The 18483-nt window shown below is 36.2% G+C and overlaps 1 protein-coding gene across 2 annotated transcripts in view; it reads left to right on the top strand.

The window, feature by feature from the left end:
• KIAA1549L (KIAA1549 like) overlaps positions 1-18483 on the top strand; it is a 169192-nt gene that overhangs the window by 71106 nt on the left and 79603 nt on the right. For both annotated transcript variants that reach the window (XM_087921182.1, XM_026705910.2), the window contains exons 3-8: positions 2413-2997; positions 6319-6431; positions 8025-8244; positions 9940-10073; positions 12879-13041; positions 17682-17741. In XM_087921182.1, the coding sequence (XP_087777308.1) occupies positions 2413-2997; positions 6319-6431; positions 8025-8244; positions 9940-10073; positions 12879-13041; positions 17682-17741 (1275 nt within the window). The remainder of the gene's footprint in view (positions 1-2412; positions 2998-6318; positions 6432-8024; positions 8245-9939; positions 10074-12878; positions 13042-17681; positions 17742-18483) is intronic.

Here is an 18483-nt window from a genome sequence, read left to right as displayed (position 1 = left end):
GCAATGAATCTTGGGTTGCTACCTTCTCTTCTAGTTATAATTTTGAATTGATTAATAAGCATCCCATAGAAACAGCCAAGAGAGATATATATCAAAGGGATAGGAAATGGCATCCATTTGCTTTCCGTGCATTAATACCCAGTGAGGTTTTTGATGTACTACCTACTCAGAAAGCTGCACTGAGTTTTAGAAAAAATAATTTTTTTTCTGAATTAATTCATAAAGCATCTTCTACCCCACCATTTACAAGTAAACCAATGGACATCATGGAAAAAGGCAGCATGTTTGTAACCACATCATACCCAATTCTTAAAAGCAGGAAAACAATTCCATGGATTTCTGCATCAGATCTTCATACCTCAGGTGCTCTGTATTCATTATCAGAAACCATTACTGGTGTGTCCTCTATGATAATATCAAAATCTACAGGAGAGAGAGCATTAACATCTCCTGAAAGTCAAAAACTTTCTCATTTGACTAATACGTCTTCCTCAACAGTGCCAACTCTAGTTATTTCAGAAACAATAAGAAAAGATAATGCAATAGCGCAAATACCAACATTGGCAACTGTTCCCAGCTCCCATTCTACAGATGAGGTTCCTTCCTTGATTATGAGGTCAAACTGGCCACCTTACATAGCAGCTGATCCTACTGTTTCAACATCAAATTCTAACTTTATTTCAGAGACCAATTTCACAAATTCTCACATCACAGAATCAACCTGGGTTGATACTCCTGATAGAAAATATGAAGCTAATATATGGCCTTCTAATTTTTCTATGGAGAAATTATTGCAACAACAGTCTTTCACAAAGGATTCTACAATGTTCTCAGTTCTTGGTGCAAATAATATCCCTCCATACTGGTTTTTGGAGACACTGTCCACAAAGTTTCCTTTAACAATTCCGGTCAGCAAACAAGCACCTTGGGAAGAAATGCTTCTGAATGTTTTTTCACAAGAAAGAACAACTTTTACAACTGTTCCAGTTTCTTCTCCAACTTCTTTTAGAGACCTTTTGAAATTTCCCTCTACTGCCACATCTATAACTCCACTTAATGATTCTATGAAGCTAAAGTCAGTAGAATCTAAAGAACAAAACCCAAATCTTAGTTTAACAAAACAAGAGAAAAATTCAGTAGTATTCACAACTTTAGGCTCACATTTACCTCAGCCACTTTTAAATAATTCTGCTGATGAACATTCACATATGGTTGACACAACTTACAAAACTGCTATGACAACTTCAGACATATATGATTTGGTCTCAGGCGAACATTTGAGAACCCCAGCAACATTTTCCATGGTCCTTACTTCAGAAAGCAACTTAGATACGTTAAATAAAGCTTTAGTTTCGCATTGGGACAATAGAGATTGGCACTCCACTACTGATGACAGTGTGTCTTCAGGAAAGAAGACAATCCAGAAACTCTTAACCACAAAAGATATTGCAAGTCACACAGCTTTAGAAAGAACATATTCAAAGATTTCTGTCTGGAAACAATCAACAAGCTATGTAAAGAACAAACCTTCCAGTTCTTCAGTAGCATCCATTAATATAACTGCAACATCTGTTCAGCACATTTCAATTGCACCTTTCACTAAAATGAAGTCTAAACATTTCTCAGAATTTAACATACCATTATCTTCCATAGAAACATCATATTCACCTTTTCAAAACCAAAATATATTGTCACACATCACAGAAATGCCATTATTACAATCAGAACGAAACATATATACATCTCAAAATTTTCTGGAAAATTTCACAGTTGGGAATACTAATTTCACTTTAGGTTATCAAAAGCAGTCCTATTCTACATCTAAAGATTTCCCAGCTACTAACACCCGAACATCTAATCTGGATACATTTTCTACAACTTTGTCAACACATTCTCCTTCATGGATGTCTACTGACAAATTGCACAGGACACCCAAACCTCAGACAAGAAACTCTGAAAAGTTGTTTGCCTCAAGAAACATGTTTTACACCTCACTTCCATTTTCATCAGCTTCTCAGTTCATTACTAAATTAACTGTTCCAATAAATAATGAAGTTAGTATAATTAGTAATAAAAAAGCTCTTCCTGAATCAATTGCAAGTTCAGTGCCAACATTAAATGTTATCAAAGAATACTCGATCGTAAGAAAAACAACAGACTTTGTAAATAACTTTAATTCAGAAACACATAATCAATTGAGCAAACCATCTACAGCATTAACTACTAGAATGTTGCACACATATAATAAAAATAATGCCCAAGGTACAGTTAAAATACCTAATGAGATCACCACAATCACTCCATTGCAAACACATACCCCCTTTGCAGCTATCATAACTTCTATCCATGCATCACAAACGCAGCTAACTTCTTTGTTGCCAACAACCAACTTTACTCATTCTGTCATTACAGTGTTACCGTCTGTGTCTCCTGGTGTATTATCATCTCTAGCAACTTCAGAAGCAACACCAGTTACAGGAAAATCAGCTCCAACATCACCAATGCTGACTTCATCCTTGTTCTCACTGAGCACTGACAATTCACCATCTGTGATGGCATTAAGCACGTTAAAGTCAACATTAGCAAAAAATAACACTGTCACAAAAATGGCTCCAACGTTAAGCCCAGTAGTAATACATGCAGATTTTCCAGTTGTATCAAGGGATGGTTCTATAATACCTGAATATATCACTAGTTCATCCCCAATTGAGAAATTTAGTACAGCTTCAGTGCCCACAACACATGCACCAAGACAAACTGAAGCATTACTCGACACCAAGAAATCCACAAGCCCAGACATCAGTAAAACATCAACTGCATACCCATTAACAATGACAGCAGCTTTGACATCTATTACAGCATCAGCGAAAACAGCTAGACTTCTCCCTACATCTGCTGAAAATGCTTCTGTTGCTGCTACTGAATCAGCTTTTGTTAATGTGACAACAGTTCTCCCTCTGGAATGCCAGCTGTCCAGAAACCTGCTTGTTAAGACAGGTATGAATATGTATACATTTGGATGCTAGATATTGATTTTGATTATGAAATTGTAATAATTTCAGTTTTTAAAAAATTAGTATAGTAAGTGAAAATGACAACTAGGTAGATAGATACTATTTTTTAAATCTTTTTTTTTTACACAGTATACCTCAAAGTTCTTATAGCACAGTTCTAAAATTAGTAGTGCTTGAATTAATGCTGGATGGCTGAAAAGTCTGCTTAATCTCAAGGCCAAGAGTTATCTAGTACAGTGGCCCCCAACCTTTTGGGCACCAGGGACCGGTTCCTTGGACAGAGTTTTTTCCATAGACTAGAGGAGGAGTGGTTTCACAGGCTGCCTGCATCCCGCGGACGGGGCTTCACTTGTTTGCAAAGACTGGTTTCTGGCATGCTGCAGACTAGTGCAGGTCCACAGACTGGGGTTTGGGGACCTCTGATCTAGTAAATAGAGAATCTTGATGTATTACATGGATGCAGGGGTGGGATTCTACCTGGTCGGACCAGTTCTGTAGAACCGGTTGTTATGATTCTGTGCAGTTTGGAGAACTGGCAAATCGCACCACTGGCTGGCCTCTCCCTTCCCACCCCTCCCTTCCTCCCCTAGTCACCCCTTACCTAGCATGTGCACCATCCAACTTGCCTGCGTTGTGCCTTCGCTTAATTTTTAGTAAATTGCTATTTTTCCTTCCCCCCCAATGATCAGCTGTTCTGAATATTGCCTGTACCTGGCAATTTACATTAGCTAGAAAGCAGGAAGTAGCTGTTGTACTGCTTCGCCTTCACTCAGGAGGTGTTGTGGTTCGCCAACGGCCTGTGCAGACGGCAGCAGAATCAGACAGTGGGGAAGAACAGGGACCAGTCCGGGAGTCTGGGAGGATTCGGGTGAGGGTCCTGCATCCGTTACAGAGATGGGGCCAGGACCATCTGGGAGTTATGTGCTGACTCTGGAGCCTCCACAATTTGGCAGCAGCGAGGCAGAGGAACAAGGGGAGCCTGTTCCCAGTGCGCATGTGTGCAGAGCTGCCAGAAGGCAAGAGCAGCTAAGACAAAAGGGGCGACTCGGAAGTAAGGCTTGGAGGTGATTGCCTCTCCCATAAGTTATAAAAGAAGTGCAAAGATAGGAAAACCTTTGCAGGAAGCAAAGCTGCTCGCTTTGATTGGTTTGGACTCTGAAAGCTCTGTGGTGAATTTGTTCTCTGTTTGGTTTTAAAAGATTAATTGGGATTTTAGTCATTGGCAGTACTTCAAGTAAGATAAGGTGCATTCTTACAAGATGTCTCCTGAATAATTTTGACAGACATCCCCGGGACTATTTATAACCAGTTAAGACTCATTCCGGGCTGTGAATGATGATAATTCACAGCCACTGAACTAAAATAAAAGAGTTTTGGATTTTATGTGTGTTTGTTGGTGTCTCAGGAAGCCTTGGTCAGAACAGGAAGCTTCCCTGAGGCCCAGTCAGGGGTGGTATTCGGGGGTTGGGGGGGGGGGGAGAAGTGCCCTGAGAGCAGAGCTGAACCTTCCTTAGGACTGAAGCTTCTATTTTTCAGTGCAGACTCAGATTGCAGAAAAGTAGATCTGTGAGTGAATCTGTGATTCTGTGAGCAACTCAATCTGCCTGCCTGCTTCGCCTGATTTTGGGTAAAAGTTGCTCTTTTTTTATAAAAAAAATTCCAATATTTACATGAATATTTACAATATTTACATACAAGCCATGCCTAGCCAGTCACGTTACCATCAAGCCACACCCACAAATTAGGCCACACCCACAGAACTGATTGTTAAGAAATTTGAATCCCACCCTTGCATGGATGGGCACCAATTGATGGTTAAGGGACAAAGTTTGACACCAGGGACTTCAGGTAGGGTAAGTCAATATCATGCACATAGGAAGGCTAGGTTTGGGAAAAAAATTTTTCTAATTCTGATATCCTTGTTATAAAGATTCCCTTATAATTTTCTTTAAATTTCCCACCTCAAAATAGCAGGAAATCCCTTTCAGGTTTTAGCAGTTTTGTACTCTACATGATGCCGCACATTTTCCAATTGTAAGGAACTGTCCAGCAAAGATTTTACAAACATACATGGGATAATGTGCTAGTTTGTTCATCAAGCTTAAGACCTTTATAGCTGATGTTACTGCCTCATTCCAACCATCAACTTTCTTTTAGCTGACACTAGACTTGTAATCATATTGATAAGAATTGAAAGACACAGCTCTTTAATAAGTAAGTTATTACAAGAATTATAGAAGCAGTTAAGAATGGGTTTGCTCAATATAAAATATAAACCCTATTGTTAATAAATTCAATATTTATTATTTCTGACTTTTCCCCACCCATATATTGCTGGTGGCTTGAGATCTCCTTCTTCAAGGAGTGGTTTTCATCTGTCCTCTTACCTTTAATCTGTTTGGTTCTGATCTTGCCAGAAGTCTTATACCTTCCTAATGTATAAGCTTATTAAGAAGATCCTCATGTGAACTGTATGAGAAGGATGTGTTCCCATGATTATGGGTAGGATTTGGGAATTGGGAACATTGTGTTTCTAGATGGGAAATTGTGTCTTTGATTCTAGGCTTCTGTTTGAACATGCTATTACCTCTGTTCCTGTGGATAATCTATACCTGGAGATAAAGGATGGGACCAGCTAGGGAACATTGATTTCCTGATCCTCCGGATTCCACAAATGGCATTTTCTAAGGTGCTGGCAATATCAAGATCTGCTTAATTCCCCTGTATTGTCCTCTTCCTCCAAGGCAGTCTTTCTCAAGCTGGTTCCTAGATTTCTGAGAGTTGCAGTACTTTTAGAGAGTTCCAGAATAGGAGAGGTTGTTCTACCCTCACACCACCAGATATTCTATTCATGAGAGCATTTAATGAAATGGATCCAGAAAAATTTGCAAAATTTGGATCATGTATAAAGCCAATTTTATTAGAAGGCCAAAATAAGGAGAGAAGATTTTGTCATCAAGTAACAAATTAGGAAACTTTATGAGAAGCTGGAGATTCTTCTAGGCCAGAAATATTGCTCTAAGAAACGTTTATCAGTAAGGATTTCTAATTATTTAATTATGATTATGATGACATAGTTGCTTTTGCTGGTTTAAAAGATTAACTATTAATGGTCTTTGACTGTAAATAATAATCTTTATCTGAGTTCAAGTTTTCAGTACTAAATGTAAATTCCCTTGCAGAATTCAATTTGTTTATAAATTATATGGCCAGGCATTGTGATTTGGAAAAAATATATAGAAAAAAAATATAGAAAAAGTGAACAAAGGATACTTGTAAATAAATATGCATCTTTACATTCCAGTATTGTTTCTGAATACAAGAAGACTGCTGCTGAGTGGCTCCTTGAAACAAAATGTCACTAAAGGTCTCACCCTGGCATTGCGGCAAGCTTTCAATCAAAATGTCAATGCACAAGTAAGCAAGTTTGGTGTCTGTTTTATAATCAGATTAAGAACACAAGCTAAGGGTTCTTTTTAACATCTCTGTGAAAAATGTATAGAACTGGTAGAATTGTTGCGAATAACAAATATGAAAACAAACTATTTTTATTTACCAGTTCCTTTTAGCATATATTTCCTTGATTTTAGGCAGAGCAGAGCAGGAGCTTTGATCATTAAGACTGAAAAATCTTGCCAGTTTGCAATGAGCAATCTCTGGTTGAAAATGCAGTGTCAGAAATGGAACATGCAACTCATTCCAGCGGAATGGGACTTCTATTATTTTAGATATATATTATTTTAGCTAACAATTAAGCAGTGGAATGGCTTCCTGTCAGAAGTTGTGATTGCTACATCACTGGAGGCTTTAAGACAGTGGTCCCCAACCTTTTTTGTACCAGGGACCAGTTTCATGCAGAAACACTTTTTCAAGGACCGGGTAGGGGCGTGAAGGTTCTAATAACAAAAATCTATCACTGCATATTACACAGAGTGGGTGTGGGGCTTGTGAATCACCTGTTGCGATGAACCCGTAACTCATTTTGCGAGGGTTAGCTTGCATTGCTGATGCAGGACAAATACGCGCCAAAGAGTCAAGCGTGGAAGTTAGGCGAGGGCAGAAGTGGTTGTCTTTCAAAATAAGACACCCGGAAGCAAAAACATATTTTTATATATATTTTAATCACGATTATTCATTCTTTGCGGGCCGGTACAAAATGATCCATGGGCTGGTACCGGTCCAGGGCCCAGTGGTTGGGGACCCCTGCTTTAAGAGATCGGACAGTTATTTGTCTAAAATGGTGTAAGGTCTCCTGCTTGAACATGGGGTTGAACTTGAAAACCTCCGGAGTTCCTTCTAACTTTGTTACTCTGTTATTCAGTTCACTTGTAGGAGAGGCAATAGATCAATCTGAAAAAGGGGAACAGCATACAAAATTTACTTGCAGAATATTTAAGGAGATACAATAGAGAGCTATTACTGTTATTAAGCTGTTATCTGGTTTGCATAATATTTTGGTTTCTACAAGTTTAGTATAATAGTTCCATTGCTGTTTTTCCTTTATTCTAAAAGAATAATGGTCTGTATGGATTTGTAAAATGCATAGTTAGTAGTCCATTCCAATGTTCCAGTGTCTTGTAAGACAAGCTCTTAATTCATATATGCATATAATATAACATAGAACCAAGAAACTTACCATATGTATTTTTCTATAACAACTTGCATTTTTCCAACACACTGTAACTGGTGTAGAGTTTAGTAATATAGAACTAATGAATAATAAATTAGCCAACAAAGGGAATAATCCATTTGAAGTAAGTCAGGTCACCTAAGGCCAAGGGCTTTTCACTTTATGCTCATTCTTCAATCAGTTGTTATTTAAAAAAACATTTTTAATTATTCATAATTTTATTGAAAGGGCAATTTTGTCTTGATCATTTCTTTGATATTAACAATTTAATCTTTTTAGTTCCTTGAACAGAAGAGTCATACAGTTCTCTTAGTGATCTAAATCGAAACTCTTAATTGTGAAGAATATGAAATGCATATTTATCTTTTTTTATTTTTCAGATAGAAATTCTGGAACAATCAAACAATGTTACAGTTGGTTACTATGTTACTCAGGACAGACTCGTTTTCATACCTGCTGTGGTTATTGAAATGCTAATTGCTTATGGTGTTACTAATGCCACTTTAGATATTAGGAAACATGTGCCAAATCTTCATTCTGTTGCTGTCTTAGCCTTGCCATGGAGCCCATTGCCAGCTTATCATTTTCAGCTGAAAACAGGTAAATCTTCTCTAGTGTACAATCTCGGAGATAATAGGGTTATATCTGTTAGTACAGCTACAAATTTCAGTGTTAGAACAGGAAATAAAAAGTCTTTGTACACCCAAGGTTCTTCTAAATTGGAGTGTGGAACTAAACTTGCCCCCAAAGAGACTTTGCTCCAGTAATCAAAATATATTAGAAGTGGGTATTCCTCCCCTCCCTGTTTAAGGCTTTTTCTTCTGTCAGATAGTATTTGAGAACAATTGGGTCAATCTGCCCCTTGAAAATTAAGAGAGTGGCATTTAATTAGATAAAATTAGCTATTTTAATTGTAACAATGAATTAGCTAGCAAATTGCTTAAATTTGTTTTAAACTATAGATCTGAAGCAACAAAGCACACTTTTTATATGTGTTACAACAACATTTGATTGTTGTTATTCCTTTAACTGTGTCATACTATTTTCCTGCTCTTTAAAAAAGTTTTTAGCACTCTTCAAGAAGGTTGGCAGGGTGGTTAACAAATACCACTATTAAAAGTGTCTGTTCTACATTTACCATCTGAAAACATGACACAGGAAGCAAAAGTGTTAAAGGAAAAACTTCCAAACAATAGTACTGATTGCATCTATAATAATTAGTTGGATTGGAACTGATTTACTTGAAATAGAAACATAGTGGTTCATACTACTAGCATTTCTAAGGTAGTCCTCAGGTTATAGCCACAATTGGGAGTGGAATTGCGATGGCTAAGAGATGTGGTTATAAAATATGATATTACATGACCCACATCACAGAAATCCTAGGTAGCCCTGGTTGCCATTGTAAATTCAAGACATACAAGTCATTAAGCAGGGAGAGGGAGGGTTCTCAAGGAGCGTGGGGTGCTGTGGGGGAGTGATGGCTGGCACAGGTTGCATGCAAGTTGTGAGAGGGCTGGCATAGGCTTGTGTGCAAGTCAGGGAAGGCTGAAGGAGGACAGGCAGAGGCTGTGGGCTGCCGGCTGGACAAAAAGTGGGAGCAACTTGTGACCTTCTCTGCTGGCTTCCCCCTTGACATTGCTTGTGGAGAGTCAGCAGGGAACTTTGCAAATAGTGATTACGTGACACAGCTTTCTGTGACTTTGTAATCACGAACTGAGCACCTGAGTACCTGGACCATGATCATGTGATTGTAGGGGTGCTGCAGTGGCCAGAATTTTGAGGACTGGACGTAAATAACATTCATTCAGTACTGCCATAATTTCAAACAGTCACTGAACAAATGGTTGTTAAGCAAGATATACTTGTACTATATATAGTACAAGATATACTTGTACATGTTCTGTTTTAATGCCACATTATGCCATTTTACGAAATCTTGTGCAGTGAATTTTGTTCTGTTTATTTAGAAGTAAATTTTGAATTCAGTGGGCTTAATCTTGATTAGTGTGAATGTGGCTGACCTTGTCTGGGCTTAAAGCTAAGCATAGCTGGGAGAACTCCATGAAATATCAGGCTAGATAGGGCAGTAAAAATCATCCTAGAAGAAAGAAATGGCCATCCACTTCAATACTGTTGCAAGAAAGCTACCTGATTGTGTTGATGAAATCATTAGAAATAATTAGGAATGTTTGACTTGAAGAGACTTTGTTTTTCAGGATATGTGTAGAGTTACAAGTTTTAACAAAGCAGAGAATATATATTCACTAAATGCAATGGCTCTTGTTCATCTAGAATTACAGTTTGTGGATGAATCAGACAACATACAGTCATGCAGATTTGTTCAGACAATGGAACAAAGATTGCAGAGGGCATTTCAAGATGCTGAGAGGAAGGTCTTGAATACCACTAGCAAATTAAATGTTCAGGTAAAAATTCTTATCTTTATCAAATTATTACTATGTACAACAGGTGAATATTTTTTGCAGGTCTTATTTTTATCATGTTATCAGTATAATTGGAAAACCAATATAAATATATTTTATTATTACCATTTATTAAGAGAAAATTCATGATTCATATGATGACAGTTGTAATTTATTATTCATTTTATTATCATCCATTTATTATTATTATTCATTTGTTTAATAGATTGATATCCTGTCCTTTTTTTTGTACAGGAGCTCAAATCAGTATCCATAATGCTGTTTCTTCTTATTTTGGGTTGAGAGAGTATGAGCAGCCTAAAGTTACCCCAATGAGATTTCATGGTTGAGAGTGGACTAGACTCTAGGTCTCCCTATTCCTTGTCTAACACCTTAACCACTGCATATATGTATGGAATCTTATTTCCATGTGTATATAAACATACACAAGGGCAGCTATTCTTACAAAATTGTATTTCATTTCTATACATCTCATACTTTTCTGTTCAATATGCCACTTTCTTTGGAGCCAAAGGAGTACTGTTGCTGTATCTCCAGCAATACTGTGTGTGTGTGCTATGACAAACAGAATTTGAGATTTTGAGCTGGACTTTGTATTACAAAAAGGATTCAGAAATGAAGAAATTTATTTATCCTCTCTGCAATTATTTATCTGCAAAGCAGATTGCATGAATGAGTGTTGATGATGGATTGGTTGCCTTGTATTTCTCGTGTGTGTGTGTGTGTGTGTGTGTGTGTGTATTACTTTTAGCCTCTCAGGGTTGTGATCTACAAGATGGGTGGCTATATAAATGTTTTAAATGAATGAATGAATGAGGTAGCTTGCTAGCTGTTGTAGGACTCCCGTGTACAGTAATTAGCAAAGACAGAATTCATCTCAGACTGGTCTTCCTATAAAATTACAAAGAGAATATGAGAACCAAAATCCTATTCAGGATCTGCAAAACCAGTAGAATTGTGTTAACTGCCCAGTTCACAAAGCACAGCACACCAATTCAAGTGAATACAGTCCAGTTTCACATTTTAAAGCAGTTAAGCTGTATGAATAATGGATCTTAACCCCTTATTTGTAGCTATTATTGAAAGATTACTTAAGAATACTGGCTGAATTTCTCAAATGCTATAAAACTAAACCAATTGCTTTTATTTTATGGATATTGGAATCTTTTAAAAGCTATAACTAACTAAAAGATATGTGCCATCGTAATTCTTCCCCTCCCCCTAAAACCACCTACTGATTGATGAAGGAATTTTACAGCAGTGTGTGTTACTAAATGGAACAATGGCAGAATTCAATAATCATTTCAAACATTTTTTCCAAGTTTTACATTCAGTTAATTATATACTCATTTCTAGATATGTAGTTATATTCTATACTGAGTGGTAAAAATCAAAATAAAGTTTAATAGGATCCTTTCTAGTTGACTAGTCATGCCAGAAATCCACAGGGACATGCCAAAGAAAAGAAGTGTCAAAAATTTGGCTTGATAAGCTTGACTGGCAGATGTGAACTGTTTGCTTTGTGTAGAAAGAGTATGAATCATATACAGTAACTGCTTTATGAAAAAATGAATTCAGAACAAGAAATAATTTATTTGGCATTTGAATAATTTTTATATGAGTAAACTGATCTATATTATTACCAGTTTGAATTTTTAACACCTTTTAGCATCATATAAATATGTTCCTTTTTAAATACAATTTAATGGTTTTTTTAGAATAATACACCCTCAAAACAGATAGAACAAGAAGCCAGCAATGAACAAGAGTGATAGGACCTGATACCTATATATTCCTCCCTTGTGATATTTTTGTTCTTCATCAGTACAAAATCTTGTAATAGCATCTTCTTATCATAGATGAGATCTTTATCTCATTGTATTAAATCTGTTTGAGTTTTCTTACATTTAGAATGTGCCTGTAAGCAAGAATTTGTTTGGTTCCTTCAATTCATGCATGGTGCACTGCATAATTAGGGGGCATTTTTAAACTAATAGAGATGAGGAAGAGTTATATGTGCTGTTTTGCTTCTTCTTTGAGCATCAAGAAAGGATGGCAGTCTTGTCTGCCCCAGATGTTTGCTGCAGGTCTGTGCAATTAGACTTGCATAATATGCACTGAAAGCATGTGGTAAACTTTTGTGGGCATAACATTACTCTGTGGAAAATGACATTACCATGAAGACAAGACACATTTCCCATTTGAACTTCCTCCACTCCCTATTTGCAATGGAAGAAACCTGAATGAAATATTGTCTCCCCCATGCATGGAACATGCCATTTTTACTTCTCCTGCTTGTTCCCTCTCCCATTTCTCCCTCAATTCTACTTTCCATAGTATAAAATTGGTTATAATTTGTATATTTGATAGCCCTGCAGATTAGATGGGTGGGAAAAACTGTAAGAACAAATAAGATTTGAATGTTTTGAATGCTCAGCTCTTAAAATTTAAAAATGGAGCAGAACCAAACATAACAACAGAAAAGTTACCATTTTCTTATATATATACAGGCATCCAAATGGCCCATCATTATACATATAAAGAATGTGCTTCCAAGTTGAGTTTCTGTTTGTGAAATAGAAATATTCTTTTCTACTGCCTGTTGGGTTGGTTGGATTGTCTATCTAAAGAGTGAAAATACCTGAGAGCATGTGTCTTTTACAGTAATAGCATGATTAACATTTACCCTTGATCTTTGCACTAATATAATAATAATACATGGAAAGAGCAATAAATCAAAGTGAACTTATCTACTCTGTCTCTATTGCAATTGTTTTATTTTTTCAGATCCTGAACACATCAAATGTGTCTCAGGCCGTCACTCTGTTTTATGTGGTGAGGAATGAAAGTACAGTCTTAAATGGCACAGTTTCAAGCAACCTTCTTAATCAGCTTTCAGCAGAACTGGTGGGATTCTATCTTACTTTCCCACCATTAACTATTGCTGAAGGTAAGTCTTCTTTACATCACTCCCTATTTTATTGTTCTATTTTAATTTTATTCACAAAAATTAAAATACAAATTCAAAAAACTTCTAAGTTTTATTTTTTAAAAATGAAGAAACCACAAAACAAACAGAACACTTATACACATATTATCCTCCCTAGTTGAATACTGATTAATATATTACAACAATATTAGTTTCTCACCCCTTGCAAAACAGGCCCTCCAAATTTTTAAACTACTAAATCTACTTGAAAGTTATTAGCCTGTCATCCATATACTATATTAATGACCAAATAGTTAACAACAACAACAGAACAATAATAATAATGTAAAATTAAAGTTTCAAAACCCTCTCCTTGGAACTGTTATTGTAATCCAGGGGTCCTCAACCTGTTGGGAACCAGGCCACCAAAACGGTGGGTGAGCATGTGAAATTTCATTTGTGTATGTATGGGAATTAGGTTGTACGCACTGCTGCCCATCCGCGGAACTGAAAAGGGAGCCCTGTTGTAATCAACTTGTAGAAAATTTACCAAAGCATCTATCTCAGGTTGGCCCAAAAGATAACAGTCATTTATCCTAGACCAAATTTCCATGTTCTTCACATTGCCCTAATACTTGGTAATCTTTCATATTAAATGAGGTTTCAGGAGGTGATAACCCCTTGCTGGGCTTGGCTGATCCCGTAAAGCTAAGGGGGGTAGGACTTCATTTGTCCCTCAAATATAACAACAGATAGTAGATCTGCAGGCTAGATTATTAAAAAGGTATTCTGGGGAAAGGAGCAATTCATTTTCATATGGTATCGTGACATTGACATGGAGAGAATAAAAAAGTCACTAAGAGATGAGTTCAGTTCAAGAACATATTTAGTAATAACTGATAGGCTATGCTATTTGGAAATATTTAGTATTTAAGAACCATTGATTTAGTTTGCTTCAGATAAGAAATGTTAATTTACTTTGCCAACCATCTTTCCTTAAAAGGGAATATGGGGAAAATCTCTATTTAAAATGCATCTGAAAAGAAAGACTGAAGGGGCTTAATAAAATTCCCCAGACTGGTTTCCAAAGTATGTCATGAGGTCATGAAATAACTATTCAGTGACTTTGCCGGCAACCAAATTTTTATAAACATTGAACAATAGAGTTAAAAGAACAATATGTATATTCTAATCAAGTGACTACTTTGTTACAAAATAAAGTCTAAGTTGGATCCATTTCTGTTCATTTGTTGATGGAACACATTTTTCCTACTCTTTCAACATTATATACACCAAGAGGAGTTTTATCTTAAACTTGGCACTGAAGAAGAATCTTTCAGAAATTATACCTTTTCATGTTTCTTTTCATTATATTGCAGACCTCTCCTGTTCTTTCACATAATTACTCTTTTTTTTTTTTTTTTGCTATGTTGTCTCATAAATCTGAAGAGCATATAAGGTTCATGATTTCTCTTCTGTAAATACCAATATAGAAAGAGCTTATTAATTTGCTACAGTATGATTTTAATTTATTGGGTAAAGGGCATGGAACATTTTCATACTGTCATTTCCTGTAAAATCTCCATACATGATTTAAAAAGTCATAAATAGAATAAAATGGCTGCAATGAAATTTACTTTTGATAATTGATTGCTCAAAAATATGTTTATTCTTACATGGCGTATATGAATGTTGGCACATCAGTATACCTGTATTTTAAATAAAAATACGGTTAATGTTGCATTAATGTAATAATGAATGAATTAGCATTTATTTTGGACATATTATCTGTGTGGATATATATTGCTACATACAATTTTGAGTCTGTTGACTGCATATCATTTTTAAGCAATCCAGATTGCAATTTTCGTCTTCCCCAGTATGGCCAAAATATGTGGGTGGTACCAGTTTGAAAAATAGTTACTTATTGCATGTTGTTTGTGTATTATAACCTGCTCCCAATCTTGAAGGGCTCTTTTTGGCTTAGAGCAACCACAGAATACCTCAAGGTAGATGCTCTCATTCAGTCAATCAGGTATGAAAATTCGTCAAAGGAACAATACAATTTTAATTAATAGAATATTGACAAGCAGGGGGTACATGAAGCTTCATATGGAAAGAGTTTTGAAACCAGAGCTGCTGAAGAGGAGTCCTGTTGCTTTGTCCAAATACCGTCCCCATGTTTAGCAACTGCAATCCATTCCTTAAATAAAAATAAAAATATTATTAAGCAAAATTGTTGCTAAGTGAACTCACGTCTCTGAGGGAGAACGAAAAATACTGTAAAAATCCCTGATTGTTGCTGCCCCATTCAATATTGTCTCCCACAATGACCGATGCCTGACAAATTTTCTTTCTCCCCTCCCCCCCCTTTTTTTGCCCCTCGCAGTGCATAGAGATTGCTTAAACAGACTGTTTCTTCCTGAAGCTGCTTTTCTGTGCAATATAGTACTTCTCTAAATTTGCTAACATTTCACAGTGAAGGTTTTGGTAATTATGCACACAAAATTTGGTCCTAAAGGTGTGCAAAGGTCAGAAAGTATATTTTTAAATTTACAGTTGTTAAATGAGATAGCCGCTAAACAAAGAGTGGCTGTACCTCATGAACCTTGCGAGGAGAGGGACTTTTAATAGATCTTCTCTACAAGACCTACCTGTATCAGCATTTTTCAGGCTAGTTTTATAATGACTTTTGTCTTTTCAAGAGACAAATCGTGTGGAAAATAGGCAGGAATATCAGGTTTGCCACGTTAGATTATATATAAAAAAGGTGGAATATGATATGGGAGAAATAAATAACTATTATAAAAAAAAATATTCTGGAATTTGAGTAAAATAACTTTGAACTACATAATTTATAGTTGTTGTCAGTGTGTGCTTCCTTCAAAATCCAAGAAAGAAATACCCAGACTCCATGGATCAGAGCAAAGTTATTCTTTTACTGGAAATGGAAGAGGAAGCTACAGATGGAATTCCGAAACTGAGAATTTGGCGCGCAGATCACATATACAAAGGAATGGAATTGTTCCCACCCCCCAAAGTCCAGAAGTCTCTTCCAATTAAAAGTTCTGAATATGATCATGTGGGCATCTTCAGGTGGTGATGAGGCCTCTGTCCGTTGACCTTGACATATTTTGATAAGACTTCGCAGCTGCGCAAAAAGGGATAGAAGCTAGCAAGGAAATGGAAAGTTGAAAGGAAGAAATCATACACCCCCTCCTTTTGCTTACCCACAGTAAAGGAATGCAAAACACCTCCAGCTCTCTTCCCCCCACAATTACCCCTCCCCCCGTTGCTAATGACAGCCTAAAGAATTAAGCCTAGTAGTAGAGAAGATAAAGTAGGTAGGATATGGGAGAGATAAATGAGATAGAAAGCAGTTAGGGTACCCGAAGAGATCTTGAGGCTGACAGTTGTCAATCCAGAATATTAAAATGACTGTAATAGGGTTCATGTAGACACATGAAGTAGTACCTTGGGACCCCTTATTGCAGTCTAGAAGTGGGGGGTGTCTTCAAATCTTGTTTTCACAAATCCTTGGCCATTTTTCTCCAAAGTATCCTCTTGTTCACTCATTTGCCAGACAAAAGTCTTGTGCTAGTTCTGTTCCTTGAATAGTTTGACCTGGCAAAAAGGCATATGCTAAAGAAAGAACTACTTCTTTCAAAAGAAATAATTTATTTAGGGGTTTGTTTGTTTTTTGTATAGAATAAAACTCAGTGAGTGTTATTAGTGACCTAGAAGAAATTGGAAGGAAGAAAAAAAGAAGAAGAAATGAACAATTGCTGTCTTGAGAGGTTGATTTTAATCTATTTTAAACTATTAATTCAAGAACTAATTGCTCCCTCACCTCCAGGAACTCTCACAACTTCATAGAGACAATATCTCAACGAATGTAATAAGGAATCTATACTACAGAAAATTTTACTAATCCTAATTTGTGCCTAAATTTATAGATGTAGCCCTGTTGCTTCTGTTTTGGGGAAATATAGTTTTTCCCCTACCTTGCTTTCAGTTGCTTCTGAAGGAGTAAACTCCAACTCCAAACATCTCCTTTAAAAAGAAAGCCAACCTAAGAGAAGGAAACTATTTCCTGATTGGCCTCTGGATACGATTTTCACTGACTTCTGTTGTCTCTGCCCATCACCTGGATGAATAGGATAGCTAATTTTTTTTGTCACCCTTTGAATTGCTTTTGAAGTGGATTTTTTCCACCTTCACTATAATCATATTTCAGTTGTCTTTTATTTTTACAGTTACCCAAAATCCGATGAACAAATTCAGAAGGGAATTATGATTTCAGTTTATATGCCAAACAGGAGTAGCAATAAATTACATGCAGGGCTTGATTTCCAAAGAACACCAACTCCTATATTTTATCCGGTGCACAATTTATAATGTAATCTTATAAAACTTATTTGAAAAGTATAGATGATCTGTGTGATTTTCCCTTTGTATGTGGGTTTGACAATCTGATTCTGGAACTTATTGAGACTTTTAGAAATAAGGAATACTTGCATGCAGGGATTCCTGATAAGAAAATAGAACTGAAATTTTGCAGAATAAACTTTTGGCATAGCCCAAGAAAAAAAAAAAGACAATTTGGAAAATGTGAGGCTAGTTGAGTATTTGATTGCTTTGTTTCCTGTTTTATTTTAAAGCACTGGAATATCCAAATCTTGATACTTCAGAAGCAACTAGAGATTACTGGGTGATTACAGGTAAATGATTTTTTTAAAAAACAACAACAGTATTTTCTTAATTTTCTTACCTTAAATTTGTTTTTCTCACATGAAAGAACCTTGACACTGTGAGGACAGTTAAAATGAGCATGATATCTGCCATTTTTAGGTGACTTTGTAAAGTATTAAATAGAGACGTCTGCAAATTATTGCCTTATTCAGTTAGTTCTTTGAAAAAACAATTATGAATTTAATATCCAAAAATAATATGCCCAAGGTTTACAAGTTTCAGAACCTTAACAAAAATAACGAGGTATACAACGTGTTGATTTATAAATACATATTGGCCATATATACATCTGGCTGTCTCATAGCAACATACTTATACTGTTTCTCTCAGCATGCATATGAGAAGGGTTGGTTTTTCCCCACTAGCTCTCCTTTTTCAACAATCTGCCCCCTACATACCAAACAACTCTACAAGTGAGATTAATTTCCTGAGAAAATCCAATTTGAATAATGGAATAAAAGACACATTCTTGGAAAAATACAAGTGGGATTTGTTTTTTTTTGTTTTTTCTAAATCACAGAACACAGTAGTTAAGAAAACATGAACATTCTCAGTCTGCATGGTTAACTATGCAAGTTGCATATTTTCTCTGCTTAAGAAAAAAAGAATTGTAAGAACAATATTTTTTTCTGCAATGCAACTGTGCTTCGGCACAATTCATTCATGTTGCAGTTTTGTGGAGAAATGTGAATTTTCTAAATCTGCAGGTTT

The sequence above is a fragment of the Pseudonaja textilis genome, chromosome 1 (assembly GCF_049901715.1).
Source record: "Pseudonaja textilis isolate UNSWEBS1 chromosome 1, rPseTex1.2, whole genome shotgun sequence".
NCBI lineage: Eukaryota > Metazoa > Chordata > Lepidosauria > Squamata > Elapidae > Pseudonaja > Pseudonaja textilis.
This window is presented reverse-complemented; position numbering and strand designations above follow the sequence as displayed.